This window comes from Ascaphus truei, chromosome 19, assembly GCF_040206685.1.
Source record: "Ascaphus truei isolate aAscTru1 chromosome 19, aAscTru1.hap1, whole genome shotgun sequence".
In the NCBI taxonomy this organism is placed as follows: Eukaryota; Metazoa; Chordata; class Amphibia; order Anura; family Ascaphidae; genus Ascaphus; species Ascaphus truei.
In genome coordinates, this window is record NC_134501.1 from 927,689 (window position 1) to 947,836 (window position 20,148).

At 42.6% G+C, this 20,148-nt stretch overlaps 1 protein-coding gene across 1 annotated transcript in view; it reads left to right on the forward strand.

The window, feature by feature from the left end:
* NETO2 (neuropilin and tolloid like 2) overlaps positions 1-15,537 on the forward strand; it is a 55,337-nt gene extending 39,800 nt beyond the window's left edge. The window contains exons 7-9 of the mRNA XM_075576275.1: positions 1,908-2,136; positions 4,433-4,546; positions 14,661-15,537. Coding sequence (XP_075432390.1) covers positions 1,908-2,136; positions 4,433-4,546; positions 14,661-15,244 — 927 coding nt within the window. The 3' untranslated portion in view covers positions 15,245-15,537. The remainder of the gene's footprint in view (positions 1-1,907; positions 2,137-4,432; positions 4,547-14,660) is intronic.
* Positions 15,538-20,148: the final 4,611 nt, after the last annotated feature.

Below are 20,148 nucleotides of genomic sequence, written 5' to 3' on the forward strand. Positions count from 1 at the left end.
CACTGTATCACAGTAGAGGAGGGTATTCCAGTTGGAAATGAGCTCCACAACCATCAAGGATAATCCACAACAGCTACATTATAACCACAACAAAGGCTCTGAAACTGGTTGGATCACTCGATGCTTGGAGAGGAACTCTGTGTCCTTCAAGTACTTTTATTTTACCTTTGGAAATGTCACTTGTTACATCAATTAAGTATTGTGTGACTCACTTTCATTTTAATTTGTATTCTTTATATGTTGACATAGGTAATATTCTTGGATTTATTTTGCTCGATGTACAAAGCATTTATTTATAGCTCCTTCTCTTTTTGAATTGTTACGGAGTTTGGAAAATAGATTATGTCTGTGTCATTCTACAAATTGTCACAGAGGTATAATTCTAGTAGTGAATTAATGGTTTTTCAGAACAGGAGCTTTGAAAAATGAAATCTGTTTTTGTATTAAATATAAAGACTTTGGTAAGAATCTTTACTGTAGCACATAAAGAACCATAGGCCATATCACTAATTAGTGCTACACCATAATCTACACCATAATACAATTCATGGCCCCAGAAAACACCTTAGGGCCTATTCACTTGAATGGGCGGTTAAGGGGTCTTCCAGCACTGCAATGCCCCGGCACAGCATAGTAAATGTGGGGCAGTGCTTTCTTTTATGGAAAAAACTAATGATAATCCTAAAAAGGAATATTGTGCTCTAACGAGTAACGGCACTGTATGATTCTTCATATGTCTGATTGCAATAATTAAGTTTCCCTTAAAAATTGACCTTAAAAAAATGAAGAGTGGCCAGATCTGTGTGTATGAAGAAAGCGCCTACCTGGACTTTCATAATAAGAAAAAAGCACAGGAACCAGTAATAATGACATCACAGATTTCTTCTCATGGAACACAGTGATACAAACAGTCTGAAGTAGCCAAACAGGTCCAATCATAAAAGTGACAAAACATCCACATTTTGTTGAAAAGAATATGTCCTGATGGTCATATAGGTTAAAACTGGGAACCTTCACTGTGTAGATCCTCTGAATCCAGGAACAGAGATGAAAAAACAGAGATTTTAAGGAAAAATGCTGGGAGGCTGAACTCCAAAAAAAAAAAAAGGATTATTATTAGTTTATTAGGTCATGTTCAAAAAAGAAAGAACCACCTACGCGTTTCACGCCATTGGGCGCTTTATCAAGGTATATTGGTGGTGCACTGTATCTCCGTCTTTTCATAAAAAAGAATACTTTTTATTTTAAACCTTTTACTGCCGAAATACTAGCTGCACCCGAGGGCCACTAGTCTTCCAGGATGGCAATCATATGGTCGTAAGCAGGGGCTGTGATGTATCTGACGAGGGTTTCATGCATGTTATGATCATGTTCACCGCTACAGAGTGCAAGCCCGATCTAGAAAATGAGCAAAAACAGCATGACGTTCCTGGTGCATTCAAAATGCTTCCCAGGCCTCATAACATACAAGGAACATCATAATGGTTGGCCAAAGGGTTATGTCCTGTTCCACTAAGGCAGGAGTTCTCAACCCCAACACTCAATGCTCCCCCCCTCCCCCATCCCCCATCAGGTCAGGTTTTAGGGATACCCCAACTCCAGCACAGGTGGCTCAATCAGCGGCTCAGTCGAATACTGAGCCCAATTGAGCCACCTGTATTGAAGCAGGGACTGATTGGTCCATGCTTTAGCACAGATGGCTCAATTGAGCCACCTGTACTTAAGCAGGAACTGATTGAGCCACATGTGCTGAAGCAGGAACTGATTGAGCCACATGTGCTGAAGCAGGGACTGATTGAGCAACCTGTGCAGATGCTGGGATATCCTAGAAACGTCACCTGTTGGGGGTCTTGAAGACCCGAGTGGAGAATCCAGCACTAAGGGATTTTCCTTTTTCTTCTTGACAGATTTACTTGAGATTCCTAGACTATCAAATGGAACATTCTAATGAATGCAAGCGAAACTTTGTGGCTGTTTATGATGGCAGTAGCTCAATAGAGAACCTGAAGGCCAAGTTCTGCAGCACTGTGGCAAATGACGTGATGTTGCAAACAGAGACTGGGGTGGTCCGAATGTGGGCAGATGAGGGCAGCAGGCTGAGCAGATTCCGGATGCTTTTCACATCTTTCGTAGACCGTAAGTAGATTTGTCCCGCCAACAATTAATGGGTTTGCATCTTCACTGTCAGGAGGGGGCATGCAAACCAATGTATTATTGCCACATCTGACCATAAGGTGGTGTCCGGGTGGCTGGCCCCCAATATATGTTGTGGACTAAATAGGTACACACGTAGCCATACTTACGGTTATTGTGGCCACAGGAAACAAAATGCGGAAAACCGGGGCCCCAAGAACAGCAAGGTTTAACGCTTTTGGATGGGACACCCGCAGAATTCCCTTGATGGGCCATCTGCTGGGAGAGAATACCGTACTATCCTTTTAGATGAGCTTGCCAGCCATCTGTAGCCGTCTCCATCTGCAGCTGTGGCCACGCAGCGCTAAATTTCCTTCCCCTGGATGACGTAGCTGCCCTTATATTATATAGCAGAGAAGCCGTCTGTGAAGCTCAAAGGTAAACAGCCCAATTGCTGTGAGCTAGTAATGCTGAATACACGAGTATGGGAGTGAATGGATGGGAGAGAGAGTTGGTGAGAAAAACACTGCTAGCACCATAAAGACTCAATGAGGCTCGGCTGCAGAAGCACAGTGTATGGGGATCGGTGTTGGAGTAGCGTGGGAGGAGGTTTCTCATTCTCGTTGTCTCGAGTGTTCCCTTCATGTAGTTTAAATAAAGTATTCCTGTTTTTAATTTTACCTGGTGAGTCCCAGTCCTCTCGAGCGGCTGCAGCATCGATCTCTTCTTCTGCCCTTATATTATATCATACATCATGAGGAGGGGGCTATATAACCATATTTGTATTACTGCCCTGTCCAGCCCCCGTGAGCAGTTCATAGTGTTAGTACAATGACATGTTATGGTGCAGGGAGTACACTAGCCCCCATGAGCAGTTCATAGTGTTAGTACTATGACATGTTATGTTGCAGGTAGTACACTAGCCCCCGTGAGCAGTTCATAGTGTTAGTACAATGACATATTATGGTGCAGGGAGTACACTAGCCCCCTTGAGCAGTTCATAGTGTTAGTACTATGACATGTTATGGTGCAGGGAGTACACTAGTCCCCGTGAGCAGTTCATAGTGTTAGTACTATGACATGTTATGGTGCAGGGAGTACACTAGTCCCCGTGAGCAGTTCATAGTGTTAGTACTATGACATGTTATGTTGCAGGGAGTACACTAGCCCCCTTGAGCAGTTCATAGTGTTAGTACTATGACATGTTATGGTGCAGGGAGTACACTAGCCCCCGTGAGCAGTTCATAGTGTTAGTACAATGACATGTTAAGTTGCAGGGAGTACACTAGCCCCCTTGAGCAGTTCATAGTGTTAGTACTATGACATGTTATGGTGCAGGGAGTACACTAGTCCCCGTGAGCAGTTCATAGTGTTAGTACTATGACATGTTATGGTGCAGGGAGTACACTAGTCCCCGTGAGCAGTTCATAGTGTTAGTACTATGACATGTTATGGTGCAGGGAGTACACTAGTCCCCGTGAGCAGTTCATAGTGTTAGTACTATGACATGTTATGGTGCAGGGAGTACACTAGTCCCCGTGAGCAGTTCATAGTGTTAGTACTATGACATGTTATGTTGCAGGGAGTACACTAGTCCCCTTGAGCAGTTCATAGTGTTAGTACTATGACATGTTATGGTGCAGGGAGTACACTAGTCCCCTTGAGCAGTTCATAGTGTTAGTACTATGAGATGTTATGTTGCAGGGAGTACACTAGCCCCCGTGAGCAGTTCATAGTGTTAGTACTATGACATGTTATGGTGCAGGGAGTACACTAGTCCCCTTGAGCAGTTCATAGTGTTAGTACTATGAGATGTTATGTTGCAGGGAGTACACTAGTCCCCTTGAGCAGTTCATAGTGTTAGTAATATGACATGTTATGTTGCAGGGAGTACACTAGTCCCCTTGAGCAGTTCATAGTGTTAGTACTATGACATGTTATGTTGCAGGGAGTACAGACTACATTACTTTCCTATTCACATACATATTTCAATTTGTTTATTTTTTTTTTAAGAAAAGGGGACTTATTTTATGAAGACTATCCCAGAGTGCTACTCTGTCTCAATGTTTAAAACATGTAGATGTGTTTAACTTTTCTTTGCCATAGGGGACAGATAAGGCACAGTATAAGTCCCTTTTTAACCCTCTTGGACCACTGGTATTACTGGTATCATTAGTTTATACAAAGCAAACCATGTGTGCAGCTTCTGCAATTAGCATACAGATTAAAATTTAAAACACAAGCCAATGATAATACAATGTAGCTTCACATTAACAGTATCTGTGTTTTCTCGCTGCAGCTCCCTGTCCCAGCAACACTTTCTTTTGCCATAGCAACATGTGCATCAATAATTCTTTGGTCTGCAATGGAATTCAAAACTGTGCATACCCCTGGGATGAAAATCATTGCAAAGGTAGGTATATATACACAGCAAAAACTGTGAATTGTAACACAGCGATGCTTCTAAATATATAGAAAGAGATATAGTAGCATCGCCCGAAGAAGAGATCAGTGTATCTCGAAAGCTCGCACAAATAAAAGCATTTCGTTAGACACAGAACGGTATTGAGTATTTGTTTTTGATTAAAAAAATATATATATTTTATATATATATATATATATATATATATATATATATATATATATATATATAAAATATATATATATATATATATATTTATATATATTTATATATATATATATATATTATGTATGTATTGTATTGTATTGTATGTCTTTATTTATATAGCGCCATTAATGTACATAGCGCTTCACAGTAGTAATACACGTGGTAATCATATAAATAACAGATAATATAAATAATAGATCATGGGAATAAGTGCTTCAGACATAAACGTAACATTTTGGAAGTGGAGTCCCTGCCCCGAGGAGCTTACAATCTAATTGGTAGCTATGGAGAATGTACAGACAGTAGGAGGGAATTCTGGTTAGTGCGTCTGCAGGGGGCCAAGCTTTATGTATCGTGTGTCCAGGATTATCCAGTGCTATTCATATGCTTCTTTAAGTAAGTGTGATTTAAGGTGGGTCTAAAGGTGGATAGAGAGGGTGCTAGTCGGGTATTGAGGAGATGGGCATTCCAGAGGTGAGGGGCAGTCAGTGAGAAAGGTTTAAGGCGGGAGAGGGCTTTAGATACAAAGGGGGTAGAGAGAATACATCCTTGAGAAGAACGCAAGAGTCGGGATAATGCATAGCGAGAAATTAGGGCTCAGATGTAAGGAGGAGCAGAAGGGTGTAAAGCTTTAAAAGTATATATGTATGTATGTGTATCTATGTATACACACACACACACACACACACACACACACACACACACACACACACACACACACACACACACACACACACACACACACACACACTAGGGCTAAGCCCATGCACGATTTGTGCACCTACCCTGGTATCTGAAAAGTAATGACAGATTTTACTTTTTTTTCCCCCTTCCTTCTCTCTGTCTTCCCTCCTTTCTCCCCCACTTTCTCTATCATCCTCCCCTCTCTCTCCAACGCATCATCTTTCATTTAATATCTTACTGTATGAAGTCCCCAATTCTTTCCGCCTCTCTCTCCTCCAGTATTCTTGCTTTGTCTTCACGTCAACTGACATATTCTTTCTTCCCCTGCTTTCTGTCTAAACTTTATAGCTACGATAGTACTTACCACTTTGCCGTGAGAAAGCGTCTCTCGCGAAACGCGCGCGTCGGCTCTGTTTTCAGACGTGCACGCGCACAGTTCTGACTACCTCGCACTGCGAGCTGGTGCGGCTCTGTGTACGTGCTCTATACAGGTCTATTATGTGCCCCGACAGACACTAATAACCTCCTCCATAGTTACAGGGCAACTACACCCTCTCAGGAGAGATACATATGTACTTACGATTAGTTTCATTACTTGATTAGCCAGGTTTACTTACCTTCTGCACATACATGACTACAAGAGTCTCCTCTGACAGCACATCTCTGCTATTATCTACCTTACACAAGAGTCTCCTCTGTTAGCACATCTCTGCTATTACCTACCTTACACAAGAGTTTCCTCTGACAGCACATCTCTGCTATTACCTACCTTACACAAAGTCTCTCTGTTAGCACATCTCTGCTATTACCTACCTTACACAAAGTCTCCTCTGTTAGCACATCTCTGCTATTACCTACCTTACACAAAGTCTCTCTGTTAGCACATCTCTGCTATTACCTACCTTACACAAAGTCTCCTCTGTTAGCACATCTCTGCTATTACCTACCTTACACAAAGTCTCTCTGTTAGCACATCTCGGCTATTACCTACCTTACACAAGAGTCTCCTCTGTTAGCACATCTCTGCTATTACCTACCTTACACAAAGTCTCTCTGTTAGCACATCTCTGCTATTACCTACCTTACACAAAGTCTCCTCTGTTAGCAGTACATATGGGCAACTAACCAGTACATTTTTATTAATGTGAACAGCAGTAGCTGCTACAACTGTGTGTTACCAGGCTGATCCTGATGTTCAAGTGCTTTTGACGCCTCAATACTTACATGCTACTAACCTTCCTTACACAAAGGGTGAACAGAGGACGCCCTCTATATCATATGGTTCACCCCAAGGTTATTTGAGGCCAAAGCACTGATGTCAGCCCTACAGATATACCTATCTACGCCTAGGGGTCTGTATTTATAGGGACCGTATACAGTGACATTGGCCCTAAGTACTTACCTTAGCATTTCCATCTCAGCGTACCTGATCTTGATGATATGCGATAGTCAGATATATACACCTACCTTGATCACTGCTGCAGATCCCCTATAGGTTACCTAAGGTCAAGCCAGCAACAGCAATGGTATAGATTTACCCATACTTTTGCCCACAGTTACACAGAGAGCACCCAGCTGAGCTCTGATCACACTTTTTCCCTGCCGGTTGAATTGTGGTGTATCTATATAATATAAATGTGACACCATAATCACCCACCGGCAACTGTAAATCCAATCACTCTACTCTCCTTACCTTGATTTATTAGGTTACTTGTTCCAGTGATTTACAGCGTATGTTATCTTGTATATGATATTTCCCTGTACGTACCCACTTCCATACAGATCTTTTACAATGACTGTGATTTAGTGTGCTAGTAGCATTTTCCATTGGCACACTTATATATCAGGATCCTGAGCCTGTACGGCTGTCAGCATTTGGATCCAGCACATACCTTCAGTCTGTCATTTTAATACCCTTTATTTTATTTGGTTGCTAACAATAATAAAGATTATGTTTTAATTACAACATTCATCACCAGAGGGTGAGCTTGAGTGCTACAGTTGGGTTCCTTCTCTCTCAGTTTTGTAAACTTTATAGCTATCGGACTCTCAATCTCTGCCCCCAGGCTATGTGCATTGGGATATCACTGCTGAGCTATGTCTCACAGAGGGGCGGACTAAAGAATGTTATATTGTATATTATAGAGAGAGAGCGAGTGTAGGAGTGTCAGTGGGGGATATCACTGCTGAGCTATATCTCACAGAGGGGCGGACTAAAGAATGTTATATTGTATATTATAGAGAGAGAGCGAGTGTAGGAGTGTCAGTGGGGGTTATTCACTGCTGAGCTATGTCTCACAGAGGGGCGGACTAAAGAATGTTATATTGTATATTATAGAGAGAGAGAGCGAGTGTAGGAGTGTCAGTGGGGGTTATTCGCTGCTGAGCTATGTCTCACAGAGGGGCGGACTAAAGAATGTTATATTGTATATTATAGAGAGAGAGCGAGTGTAGGAGTATCAGTGGGGGTTATTCGCTGCTGAGCTATGTCTCACAGAGGGGTGGACTAAAGAATGTTATATTGTATATTATAGAGAGAGCGCGAGTGTAGGAGTGTCAGTGGGGGTTATTCGCTGCTGAGCTATGTCTCACAGAGGGGCGGACTAAAGAATGTTATATTGTATATTATAGAGAGAGAGCGAGTGTAGGAGTGTCAGTGGGGGTTATTCGCTGCTGAGCTATGTCTCACAGAGGGGCGGACTAAAGAATGTTATATTGTATATTATAGAGAGAGAGCGAGTGTAGGAGTGTCAGTGGGGGTTATTCGCTGCTGAGCTATATCTCACAGAGGGGCGGACTAAAGAATGTTATATTGTATATTATAGAGAGAGAGCGAGTGTAGGAGTGTCAGTGGGGGTTATTCGCTGCTGAGCTATGTCTCACAGAGGGGCGGACTAAAGAATGTTATATTGTATATTATAGAGAGAGAGCGAGTGTAGGAGTGTCAGTGGGGGTTATTCGCTGCTGAGCTATGTCTCACAGAGGGGCGGACTAAAGAATGTTATATTGTATATTATAGAGAGAGAGCGAGTGTAGGAGTGTCAGTGGGGGTTATTCGCTGCTGAGCTATGTCTCACAGAGGGGCGGACTAAAGAATGTTATATTGTATATTATAGAGAGAGAGTGAGTGTAGGAGTATCAGTGGGGGTTATTCGCTGCTGAGCTATGTCTCACAGAGGGGCGGACTAAAGAATGTTATATTGTATATTATAGAGAGAGCGAGTGTAGGAGTGTCAGTGGGGGTTATTCGCTGCTGAGCTATGTCTCACAGAGGGGCGGACTAAAGAATGTTATATTGTATATTATAGAGAGAGAGTGAGTGTAGGAGTATCAGTGGGGGTTATTCGCTGCTGAGCTATGTCTCACAGAGGGGCGGACTAAAGAATGTTATATTGTATATTATAGAGAGAGAGCGAGTGTAGGAGTGTCAGTGGGGGTTATTCGCTGCTGAGCTATGTCTCACAGAGGGGCGGACTAAAGAATGTTATATTGTATATTATAGAGAGAGAGCGAGTGTAGGAGTGTCAGTGGGGGTTATTCGCTGCTGAGCTATGTCTCACAGAGGGGCGGACTAAAGAATGTTATATTGTATATTATAGAGAGAGAGCGAGTGTAGGAGTGTCAGTGGGGGTTATTCGCTGCTGAGCTATGTCTCACAGAGGGGCGGACTAAAGAATGTTATATTGTATATTATAGAGAGAGAGCGAGTGTAGGAGTGTCAGTGGGGGTTATTCGCTGACCTGTAACAGTGCCGATCAGCCTGGTATCAATGGGAATTTAACAAGTCAATGGGCGTTTCAGTGCGATGCTGGCCTGGTCGGCTCTATCACAGTTTCATCACTAACCTCCCATACATTTACTCTGACTGAAGGTGGGGTCAGTTTGCTCTGTGTCTATCACTATTTGTACAGGTCTGTCTGAAGAACAACTAAAGTGGTCACAGCTAAATCATACAATGTACAAGGAATGACTAAGGCGGAGTCCCCGTTGGTCACGATGGCGCGCGCCGTGGTGTGCGTGCCACACACCACGGCACAGCCCTCTATGGGACAGGCCCCAGTGGCTGTGTGTGTGTGGCCACTAGCAGGAAAGACAAGATTTTTATCTTCCCGTGCCGTGACTCAGTCACGTGGGTGGCATGCAGCCAATGGCAGGGCAGATATGCCTCATCATGGTGGCGCCCCCCATCATGCCCCCCCCCTCCCCACACTCCCCTAGAGCTCCCCTACAGACCACCGATCGCGGCGCCAGGCGTGCGTGCAGCCAGGAGGACTGGGGATATAGCCTAAAGCAGGGGTGTGCAAACTATTTGCGCTGCGCCCCCCCGCCTTATCCCCTGGTGCCTGTGCCCCCCCCCCCCCATACCATGCTTCTCAGCGTGCGGAGGTCATGTGACGTCATGCCATGACCACGTGGCGTCATTTGAAGCTATGTTGACAGGTCATCACATCACATGGTTCTGCGGCGTTGCCATGGCAACGCGTCACACAGCCAGCTGAATCAAGGTAAGTGGAGTGTTGCAGAGTCTTCACATGATCCCCGGCATTAAATGAAATACCTTGGGGAAGAGCGTGGAGCCTCTGCAACCGCCTGCACCCCCCCCCCCCCGACAAATCTCCCGCCCCCTTGGGGGGTGCACCCCCCAGTTTGCGCAGCGCTGGCCTAAAGGACCTTCATCATGTACATTAGGGAATACTTGATAGAAAAAGAAGATTAGGAAAGAAACATTTAAATACACCAAGAGTATCACCAATGTGCAGAAGGGAAGCCTTCTCAGAGAAAGTGGAATACTAGACCAAGAGGTCGCCCTGTGAGAGTGCTAGCAAGCCGAAGTTAATGGAAAGAGGTTGGATCCTTTGTGTCTTAAACATCGAGACAAAATCTGCATAATAAATTGCAATCCGGAAAATGTATTAGTCTGCATGCAAAGGCACGTGCTGGCAAAACATGTCAAATCCGACTCTTCAGGCCAGCTAGAAAATCATTTTCACAAAAGAGAGCAATGACTTCTCAGTGTTATTGCAGGTTAAGTAGGAGTCTAATTTCAAATCAATACACATGCCAGGCAAAACAAACAGGTTATCCAGCGATGCAATGTTATTTCTAAGTAGCTCTTTTGCTTACAAAGCGAACCTAGACTATATTTCTTCATATAATATGCTTTGCCTCTATTACCCCCTGATTACAGTCACAGATAGAGGATGGTACCGTGTTAGCCCATAGAGTAGACAAACAAAAGTAAGGTAGACGTGATATCTTTAACCCTTTGGGTGGTGCTTGACATACTGTAGCTACTGCATCATGGGGTTTGGCATTCCAGGGTCCCCACGAGGTAGTAGCGACATCATAATCTACCTGCTCATGTTTTTAGGGTGAGATCAAATTCAACGCGATCTGAGACGAGGAACGGCTCTTCCGGCACCCAACGGGTTAATAGATAACTTGTGGTTAAAAAGAGTGCAAGCTTTCACAACCACAAATGTCCCTTTGGTGGGCAGATTTTTTTTACCAGTAAAAGAGAGATATTCTCCACGACCAAAAAAATGTAAAAGTTTAATGACATTCCCGCTTATTCTTTTGTCCATTGCTGCCACAATAAAAGGGCTATGAAAGAAGCTAATGGGGTATTAACATTGGCTACAGCTCATTAAGAACAGTAACAGCGCTGTTCTTCAAGAAGCAATCCAAGCTACTTTCTTACCATTTTTTAACATAGGATTGAAGCAGCGGCTCTCCGGAGCTGAACGCCTTCAATGTCTGCTCCAGGGAATCTCTGCGTCCGGAGATATTTACCTCTGTAGAGGGGTCGCTAGCAGGGATCACAGAATCGCCGCTTTTCAAAGCTCCCGCATCCTGAGGGCCAATAGGAAGCCATGACATCATCCCATGCCGCTTCATATTAGCCCACTTGACACAGGAGCTTTAAAAAACAGAGAGATACCAGCACCCCCTTTGGAGGTAAGTTTCTCTGGGTGCAAGGGGTCCCCGAAGCGGAAATTAATGAGGTTCAGCTCCAGAGACCCCATACTTCAATCCTATGTTTAAAAAACACAAAAATATTCGGCCGCTTGGATGGCACCTTTAGAAGCAGGCAGGTGTATTACCTTTGGGATATACGTTGTAGACAGAAGCGGGAAGCTCAGGAACCATTGGATATGTGGCCAAAAATAAAGAACAAAACAAAATGTGAGATGGTAACACCTATAGAGTGAACACTCACACTTTCAAGAGATAATACCCGCAGTGTGCCCCACAAGGGCCGCCTCTTCCATATAGGTGGGATATTTGATTGCTGTGATTGTCAACCTGAATCTCGTCTCAGCTCCAAGATGAACATATATACAGGGATATATACAGGGATATATACAGGGATATATACAGGGTATACACACAAGAAAAACCGACTTAGAGCAGGGTGTTAATGCGAATACTTTAGTGGGTACATTCACAGAAAAATGGCCACTCACATTTGCCCCCAATACGTAGTCCGAAGTCCGCCCTTGTGGATACCGGTTGCCTCGCATCAGCGTCGGGTAGACGCCACTCTCAACAGCCGCTGCTTGCGCATTCAGCAGCTGGTGGGGATCCTCGCTTCTCCGCTTTCTCTTTTGAAACTCCTGATTGGACTTTGTTGGATCATTTTTGCGAGATCATTTTTTGATCTGATTCAGGGAAGTACTACATGTTATGTATGTAGGGATGGGCCAGAAGAAAGGGGTTATTACCCTGAAACGTTAATGTTGCCCCCCTTGACACTCTTGTGAATATTATTGTGTTACTTTTTCTTATTTTTCCTTCCCCCCCTTTCCCCCCCCTTATTTTCCCTATTAATTTGTCCTTTCTGTTCACACTATGTTTGATTGCTCTGTTATCTGTATGCTTACATTGTACAGTATTTCACTTTTATTCTCATATTTATGAGTAAAATATACTTTGTTGATGTTTTTCTGACTTAAGTATTTTTAAGTGGGGGTTGCTATTTGTTTCAATATATTACCCTTCTGGAGTTGATAGGGACTCCCTGCACCTTATCTATATTAGCCCTATTGGGCGTTATTATCCATTTAGGTGGTGCTGTTTGTCTTATTTGTTATACAAAGGTTTTCTAGATATGTTAAATAATATGCACATTGGAAATACTTTACAATGTTTTTAAATGCATTATCTGACTTCTTACCGGAAGGTTTATTTATACCTAGATTTTTGTTTCACTTCATTACCCAACTGTTTTCACTCTTCTAGAGCCGTGCACTGTTCTCCCAAATGTTTAAATAAAGGATGTACTTGGCTAGTTTCCACAATCTCACAATCCGTGTTTCTTCCCTATTTTATAATAGGGTGTTTTCCCCTTTTTTCTTTGGATCTTGCAGACCCATTGGCGTCCACTTACGTCACATTGACGTGCCTCGACGTACGGTTCCCTCCAGCTATGGAGGTTCGTCAGGGGCCATGAGTCTACAGTGAGGCTGACAATGTTGGAAGCTTTTGAGTGCTAGGTCTTAGCAAGTTGGGTAATTGAAAGTTAGCAAGTGAGAGTAGATCGATTACAGTTACCTCCACTAATCAATCTCCAAATGGCTACACTGTTTTCCGTTGTGGCTTATGAGAGCCAATATTGATGGATACTCCATCTACTGCAGGGGTGGGGAATGTCAGGCCCGAAAGCCGTATAAGGCCCTCGAAATCATTTAGTCTGGCCCTGCTAAGGCAACTGCTATAACCGGGGTCGCACTAATTTTAAAAAAAATGGCCGCTGCGCGCCCAATTGGGAGGAGGTGGTGTGAGGCGCCCTACACGATCCCCAGCAGCCACCGTACTAGCCCCAGCGATCCCCCCGCAGCCACCGTACTTCCCCCGCACTCCCCCCGCAGCAGTCACCGCACTTCTCCCATGATTCTCCAGCAGTTCCCCCCGCACTTACCCCAGCATCCGCCCTACATGATCCCCCCAGCAGCAGTAGCAACTACCAGAGGTAGGGGGCGGGGTTCTGTGTGCCTACATGCCTGCTGTGTGCCTGCCATGTGCCTGCCGTGTGCCTGCTGTGTGCCTGCCGTGTGCCTGTCTGCCTGTGTCTGTATGGCCAGCGAACGATGTTATAAATATCCAAATGGCTCTTGGCAGAAAAAATGTTCCCCACCCCTGATCTACTGTATCTGCTACCTATGTTGCTACACTTGCTGAGTAAAATCTGCTGTTACTTGGAAGACAGGTAGTTTGGCCTCATATCTGTACATTTAAGGCAGGCACATTGCCCGGTTGTCCACGCAGTCTTGCCATTTACGAAGACTAGCTAATTTTAACCCATAGCTGTGAAATTACCATGTTAGTTCATACACCTCTAGTTTGGTAAACTTGGCCAAATACCCATTACCAGAAAAGTGTTGATTCAACTCTGAAGGTCTGTTCCCTGCATTATACCCAACTGGTGATAAGTTCATTTAGCTCAATAGCCATCTCATCAGTATAATAGCAATCTATGCGGTGGAACATATTTTCAAGACACTAGTATTGAAATGAGTGATATTTTTCTCCCTGTCACCAAACTGACATTGAGTATTAATATATCCACTTATTGACAGAGGTGACTATCTCCACTGTTAGTATCCTCCCTCACTTCTCTTTTAATAATCATACTAATAGTAGTATATGTTTTAATATGGAATGGGCAAATACATTTCAAGTTTTAAGAATGTGTTGTGTCAAAATGAATTCTTTTGAGGAGCATAATTCATTGATCTCTTCTTTTTTTCTGCCTTCCCTATTTTGTCTTATTTTGGTTCCCTCTTCTCCTACCCGTTTGTTTCCTCTTCTGTATTATTGTTTTTGTATTTACCTATTAAATTCCAATTTTTTAATTGCTCAATGTTTATGTTTTTATCATACTATATACTATTTACTACTTTTATGCATATGGTGCTGCATCACCAGCATTTGTGCATCAACGGAAGTGTTATTTGTAATTGTATTTTATGTGAGCTGCTCAATAAAAAAAATAGTTATAAAAAATATATAATAGCTATTAGTAATCTATAGCTGTAGATGATGTCCATTAACATTATTTTATCCACGTTTATAACCTTTAGTGCTGGTGAAATATCACTAATTAGTTTCTATAACTATTATAGAGTAAATGCCTACAGCACTAAGTCTGCTAATTCCTGCAGTATTGCTCCCACTGCTAATTTAACTATCTTTTTTTTTTTTTTTTTTACAGAAAGGAAAGAAACTGGGTTGTTTGAACAAATCACAAGGACCCATGGGACGATTATTGGAATATCTTCTGGGATTGTTTTGGTCCTCCTTATAATTTCCATTCTTGTGCAAGTGAAGCAGCCTCGTAAAAAAGTAATCGCTCGGAAGACGACGACGTTCAACAAAACGGGATTTCAAGAGGTTTTTGATCCACCCCATTATGAGCTGTTTTCATTAAGGGACAAAGAAATCTCGGCAGACTTGGCCGATTTGTCCGAGGAACTGGAGAACTACCAAAAAACAAGGCGCTCATCCACCACTTCGCGATGTATTCACGACCATCACTGTGGATCTCAAACTGCAACTTTGAAACAGAGCAGGACCAACCTAAGCTCAATGGATCTTCCTTTCCGCAATGATTTTGCACAGCCTCAGCCAATGAAGACATTCAATAGCACCTTTAAGAAAAGTACCTATACTTTTAAACAGACCCATGACTGCCCTGAGCAGGTCATAGAGGACCGGGTAATGGAAGAGATCCCTTGCGAGATTTACGTTCGCAACCGAGAAGAGTCGGCTCAGGGTTCAATGTCCATTGACTTCTAAATATCTCCAAGGGGGAAAAAAATATGAAATTGTTTCCCGATAAAGATTTATATATATATTTTTAAGACTATAATGTACAGAGGTTTCATTTTCTACTATCAAGAAATGGAAACTCAAAAAAACTATCGATAGTTGTAACACAAAGCTCTATATATTTGGAGCAGGAACAACAACAAAAGTGAAAGTTTTGCATGGCATTAATATTCTGTATATATGTGAATTTACATATCCAATTCCTCACATGGTTGCTGAAGCTAAATACATTTGATTGATATGGTCGATACCGTTTATAATTTGTACAAGTTAATTTTTCGCCTTCAGTTCTTCAACATAGTATGAATGTGGTTTCTCCGAAATAATTACACTTTAGGGCCAGATAAGGTGCTATCCTTATGAAACAGGTTTTGAAAAAGAAAACCCAGAGGAAATCAAACCCTTCTCAAAATAGTCAGCATTTGTTTTTTTGACTCCCTCTGAGGGAAAAAAATGTATCTTCCAATTTTGGATTGTGGGAAAAAAAATGAAGCAGATATTTCTGGAGTACTACAAATCAAAAGGCAAAATAATGATAAAAATATCTTTAGAGATCGCACATTTTAAATAAAATATAAAGCATTGGACTTTCATGGGAGTGAATTTTTTTTATTTTCCAAAATGTGTGAAGTATCCTAATAACATGAAACAGTTTACAAACCCATTGGTACGTTCATTGCTAATGTACAAATCACACATTTGGGATCTAAAGGGTATTATTTGGATTGCATCCAAATGGTTTCATTATGAAAAGCAGGAGTGCTCCACACAAGTCCTCAAGAGCCCCCAACAGGTCAGGTTTTAAAGATATCCCAGCTCCAGCACAGGTAGCTCAATCAGTGGGATATCCTTAAAACCTGACCTGTTGGGGTGGTCTTGAGGACTGGAGTTGAGCACCGCTGCTGTAAAAGCCAAAACTTGAAGCATGAAGCTAATTTTGTAAGACATTTGTTAGTGTGTATGTCTAAGTACTGCTCACATTACAGCTGTAAGTGCCAATTAAATCTCAGCTTAGCTATATCCATCTGGCCCACTTGAAGATGTTCCTAAATAGCTGCCTTTAATTATCGGTTCCCTCTTCAGCATATTTTGTGAAAAATATTAAATTGTTGGTTGCTTTTTATGGTGTATCATCCTAGTCATAACTGAACATTTTACTACTATCTGCGAATGACTGCCCACTATCTGCAAATGACCGCCCACTATCTGCAAATGACCGCCCAGTTGAGCAGACAATTGTCTTTCACGTCATATCCTGTTTTGTACAAGTGGTCATTTTATGCCACCTAAATAATTAGTATGGTTGCACATTAGTTAAAAGTAGTTGCCTGTAATGTGCAATTACCCATTCTAAACATGCAGCAACACTACTGTATATTGCACATAACTACCATGTCATTATGTTGGACCTCTCATGTCTCACTAACTTTCTGTGCGTCAAATTGACTTTTTTGAAGCGCAAAATCAGTCTCCTAGACCTTTTTAAAAAAAATATAAATCTGTAATTGTCCATTAAAATATATTGTTTGTCCTGAAAGACCAAGATCTTCCTGATTTGGTCCTAGAAGCAGGACCGGCAGAGATTACCAGGGGGCTCGGTGCAAGGGGCTTTTACAGGGTCTCTTGCCTTGTCCGGCATGGTATCTCCTCCTCCAAAGCAGCGTTCTGATGTCGCGGCGCTCCATTGTCCTGGCAACAGGATGTTGCAGCGTGACATGACATTATGTTGTCATGGCAATGTGAAGCCATTTGACGTTGCAGCGCCATGATATTGGGACCCCGCAGGAGGAGGTGCCGACGGAAAAGGTAAGAGATAGTTACAGAGGCCCCATGCTCTCCCTGGAAATCAGTTTAATTGTTGTGCGGAAGAGCGCAGGGCCTCTGTAACCGTGGGGCTCGGTGCGATGGCACTGATGGAACCGCCATCTAGCTGGTACTGCCGAGGAGGTTGACATTTATGATGACATGATTGTTCATAGAGTGGCTGAGCAATAGTTATTGTGGATATTCTGGACAGGAAATATTTTTGACAGATTATTAACCCTTTCACTGTTATTAAGAGCAGCTTCACTCAATAGACTTCAGTCTTCCTGGACTACAACCATGCATGTGATCGCTTATGGTAGCAACCGGCCCCCAGTGACATGAATGGAAGTGGTAGAGGCTCCACTTCTATTCCAATCATGCTCGGAGCAGTGAACACGATCTCTCCAGAGAAACAAGCACAAATAGCAGGGCATTACTTGTACCTCATAAGGGGCCCCTGCTGCGCTAGCCTTCATGATATGCAGTGCACATTATAAGTGCAGCCTAAGAATTAATCAGTCTGTGACTTTGCCCAAGCACCATTTACTAAAATATCATAAATACGGTTATTTCAAATGGTTTATTTCTGGGTACCCAGATTAAGCTGAAATAATACTTTATTAGTTTATAGTTAGTTAATCCTGTTCTTCTGCAACAATAGGTCGTCTCACACATAAACGTTGAAAGTCAGAAAGACTCAGTTTCACTCCAACTTCTTCATTTTAGGAATCATGGGTGCAAGAGGCAACCTCTTTTAACAAAAATGGTATTATCAGACAACACTATTCACCCTTTAGTTGCCATATGGGCATGTGAATGCACTGTATGTACTGTATAATTGTATTTATTTAGTTGCCTTACAAAATTACAATACAGGGAAAATAAAGCAGTAAACATTAGGTATGAGAGCAGCAAGAAAATGACAAAGGAAGTCCCTGCCCCAAAGAACTTACACTCTAGCTTGTATATTGGGAGACTTGCATACATAGTAGGAGTGAAAGTGCATTTATTAGACGCGCAAGTCATGCAGGTCAAGTGCATCTGGAGCGAGTTGTGTAGCGAAATGGTTAACTTATTTTAAATGGCACCGCTTTTCTGAATAAAGTTGTTGAGTGCCTGTAAGAATCTGAAACACACATATTCTCTGCCTATTTCTCACTAGTGTCCTTACAAAGGAAGTCCATGTGATGCATTGGCCCACGTTGTAAAAGTGGCAACGCCCAGTGCCTTTTTAAACCAACTACCAATGAATGCTTTCTTGTTATGGCTGCGTGAGCAATATTATAACCTGCCAATGCCCCTGTATGGCCCCAACTGTGACCTATATGGAAGAGGGAGACCCCTCCTGTTTGGATTGCTCTCACGAGACTGGGGCAAAATGTACCATCTGAGATCACATGGTATTAGACATTATCCTTAGGGTCATGGGGTACCAACTCAGGCAAAACGTTACAAAGAATACTAATAAATACAGAAAAAAACAATATCCTAATTGTGTACAAATTGGTGTGGCCAGTGATCTCTGAGAAGAGATATGAGAACCAGGGCTTTGAAGGCTTGAGCATAGATAGAGATAATCATATAATGTAAAGAGTATTCTCCGTTTGTGTTTACATGACACTTTCCTGTCTCTTCCCTCGGAGTCAGGCAGGGGAAATTATGCACAGAAAGTATTTTTGACCTGATATTTAATAATAACTTTATTTCACATAGTGCTTTTCCCCCCAATGGGACTCAAAGCGCATCACAATTACAGTATAGCGCGCGGTACGCAGCACATAGGAATGTTACAGACACAGCCCCTGCACAGCGAGATAAAGTGACTTGCCCAAGGTCACAAGTAGCTGACATCAGGAATTGAACCAGACTCCCCTGCTTCAAACTCAGTGTCGTTGTTAATAGAGCTAGTGTCATTACTCACTGAGCCGCTCCTCCATTCAGTGGACCAGCAAACATAATTGTCACAGGAGTATAGATATGCGAAACTTTAATAAAAAAAGCAGCGGTTGCGACCACGTCACCAGTCATTTAGTCAATAGACTTAGCCAAAGTACATGTTAATTGTGCTATTTTGCTAAATTTCTATGTTTGTGTTTTGCCTAATGCGGAGACCAAAAAAAAGGCTCACACACCATATACTTCTTCATTTGGGAGCGAGGTCAGGGTGGGAGAAGGAGCATATACACATAGTAGACAGTAATCTTCTGAATGACCAATCACAATTAGTTAATTATAATAAAACAACAATGCCTAATATTGGCAAAAGATGGCACGGCTTGTGGTGGTCATCGCGGCGACTAACGAGTGTGACCCTAAAGAAAAGAGTAGCTGCTCCTACAAAAATAGCAACAATTGATCTTGACTCCCAGCAACAAGGCTTCTAGTACAAAAATAAGTCAAACAAAAAGGGAAGTTTTGCCAACTCTGTTTTCCTCATCAGGTGAGAGAGGGGGTGTGGGGGAGCAAACTCTCAACCACCTCGGGGTAAACTCGGGGAGCAAACTCTCAACCACATCAACTCGGGGGCTGAGCCTGCACCCAACCTTGACATCGCTGAGGCAGAGCCTGCAATTGATCCCGACATTATGGGAGACATCACAGGAAACGTCAAGGGGACGAGCCAGTGCTTGATCCTCCCAGGTATTGAGACAGAGATGGAGAAGGTAGATGAAGATTTATTTATTTATTTATAAAATATTTTACCAGGAAGTAATACATTGAGAGTTACCTCTCGTTTTCAAGTATGTCCTGGGCACAGAGTTAAGACAAATAATACATGATTACAAATACAGTTACATAAATGAACAGGGTATACATTATATACAAGACATTGCATGCACAGTTAAAGATAATATATATTATGGGCGAATGAAACAGTTACAAACCAGATTAAAATGTGAGACAGCCTTAGGTTTGAAAGAACTTAAACTGGTGGTGGATGCGAGGGTCTCTGGTAGGTTGTTCCAGTTTTGGGGTGCACGGAAGGAGAAGGAGGAACGTCCGGATACTTTGTTGAGCCTTGGGACCATGAACAGTCTTTTGGAGTCTGATCTCAGGTGATAGGT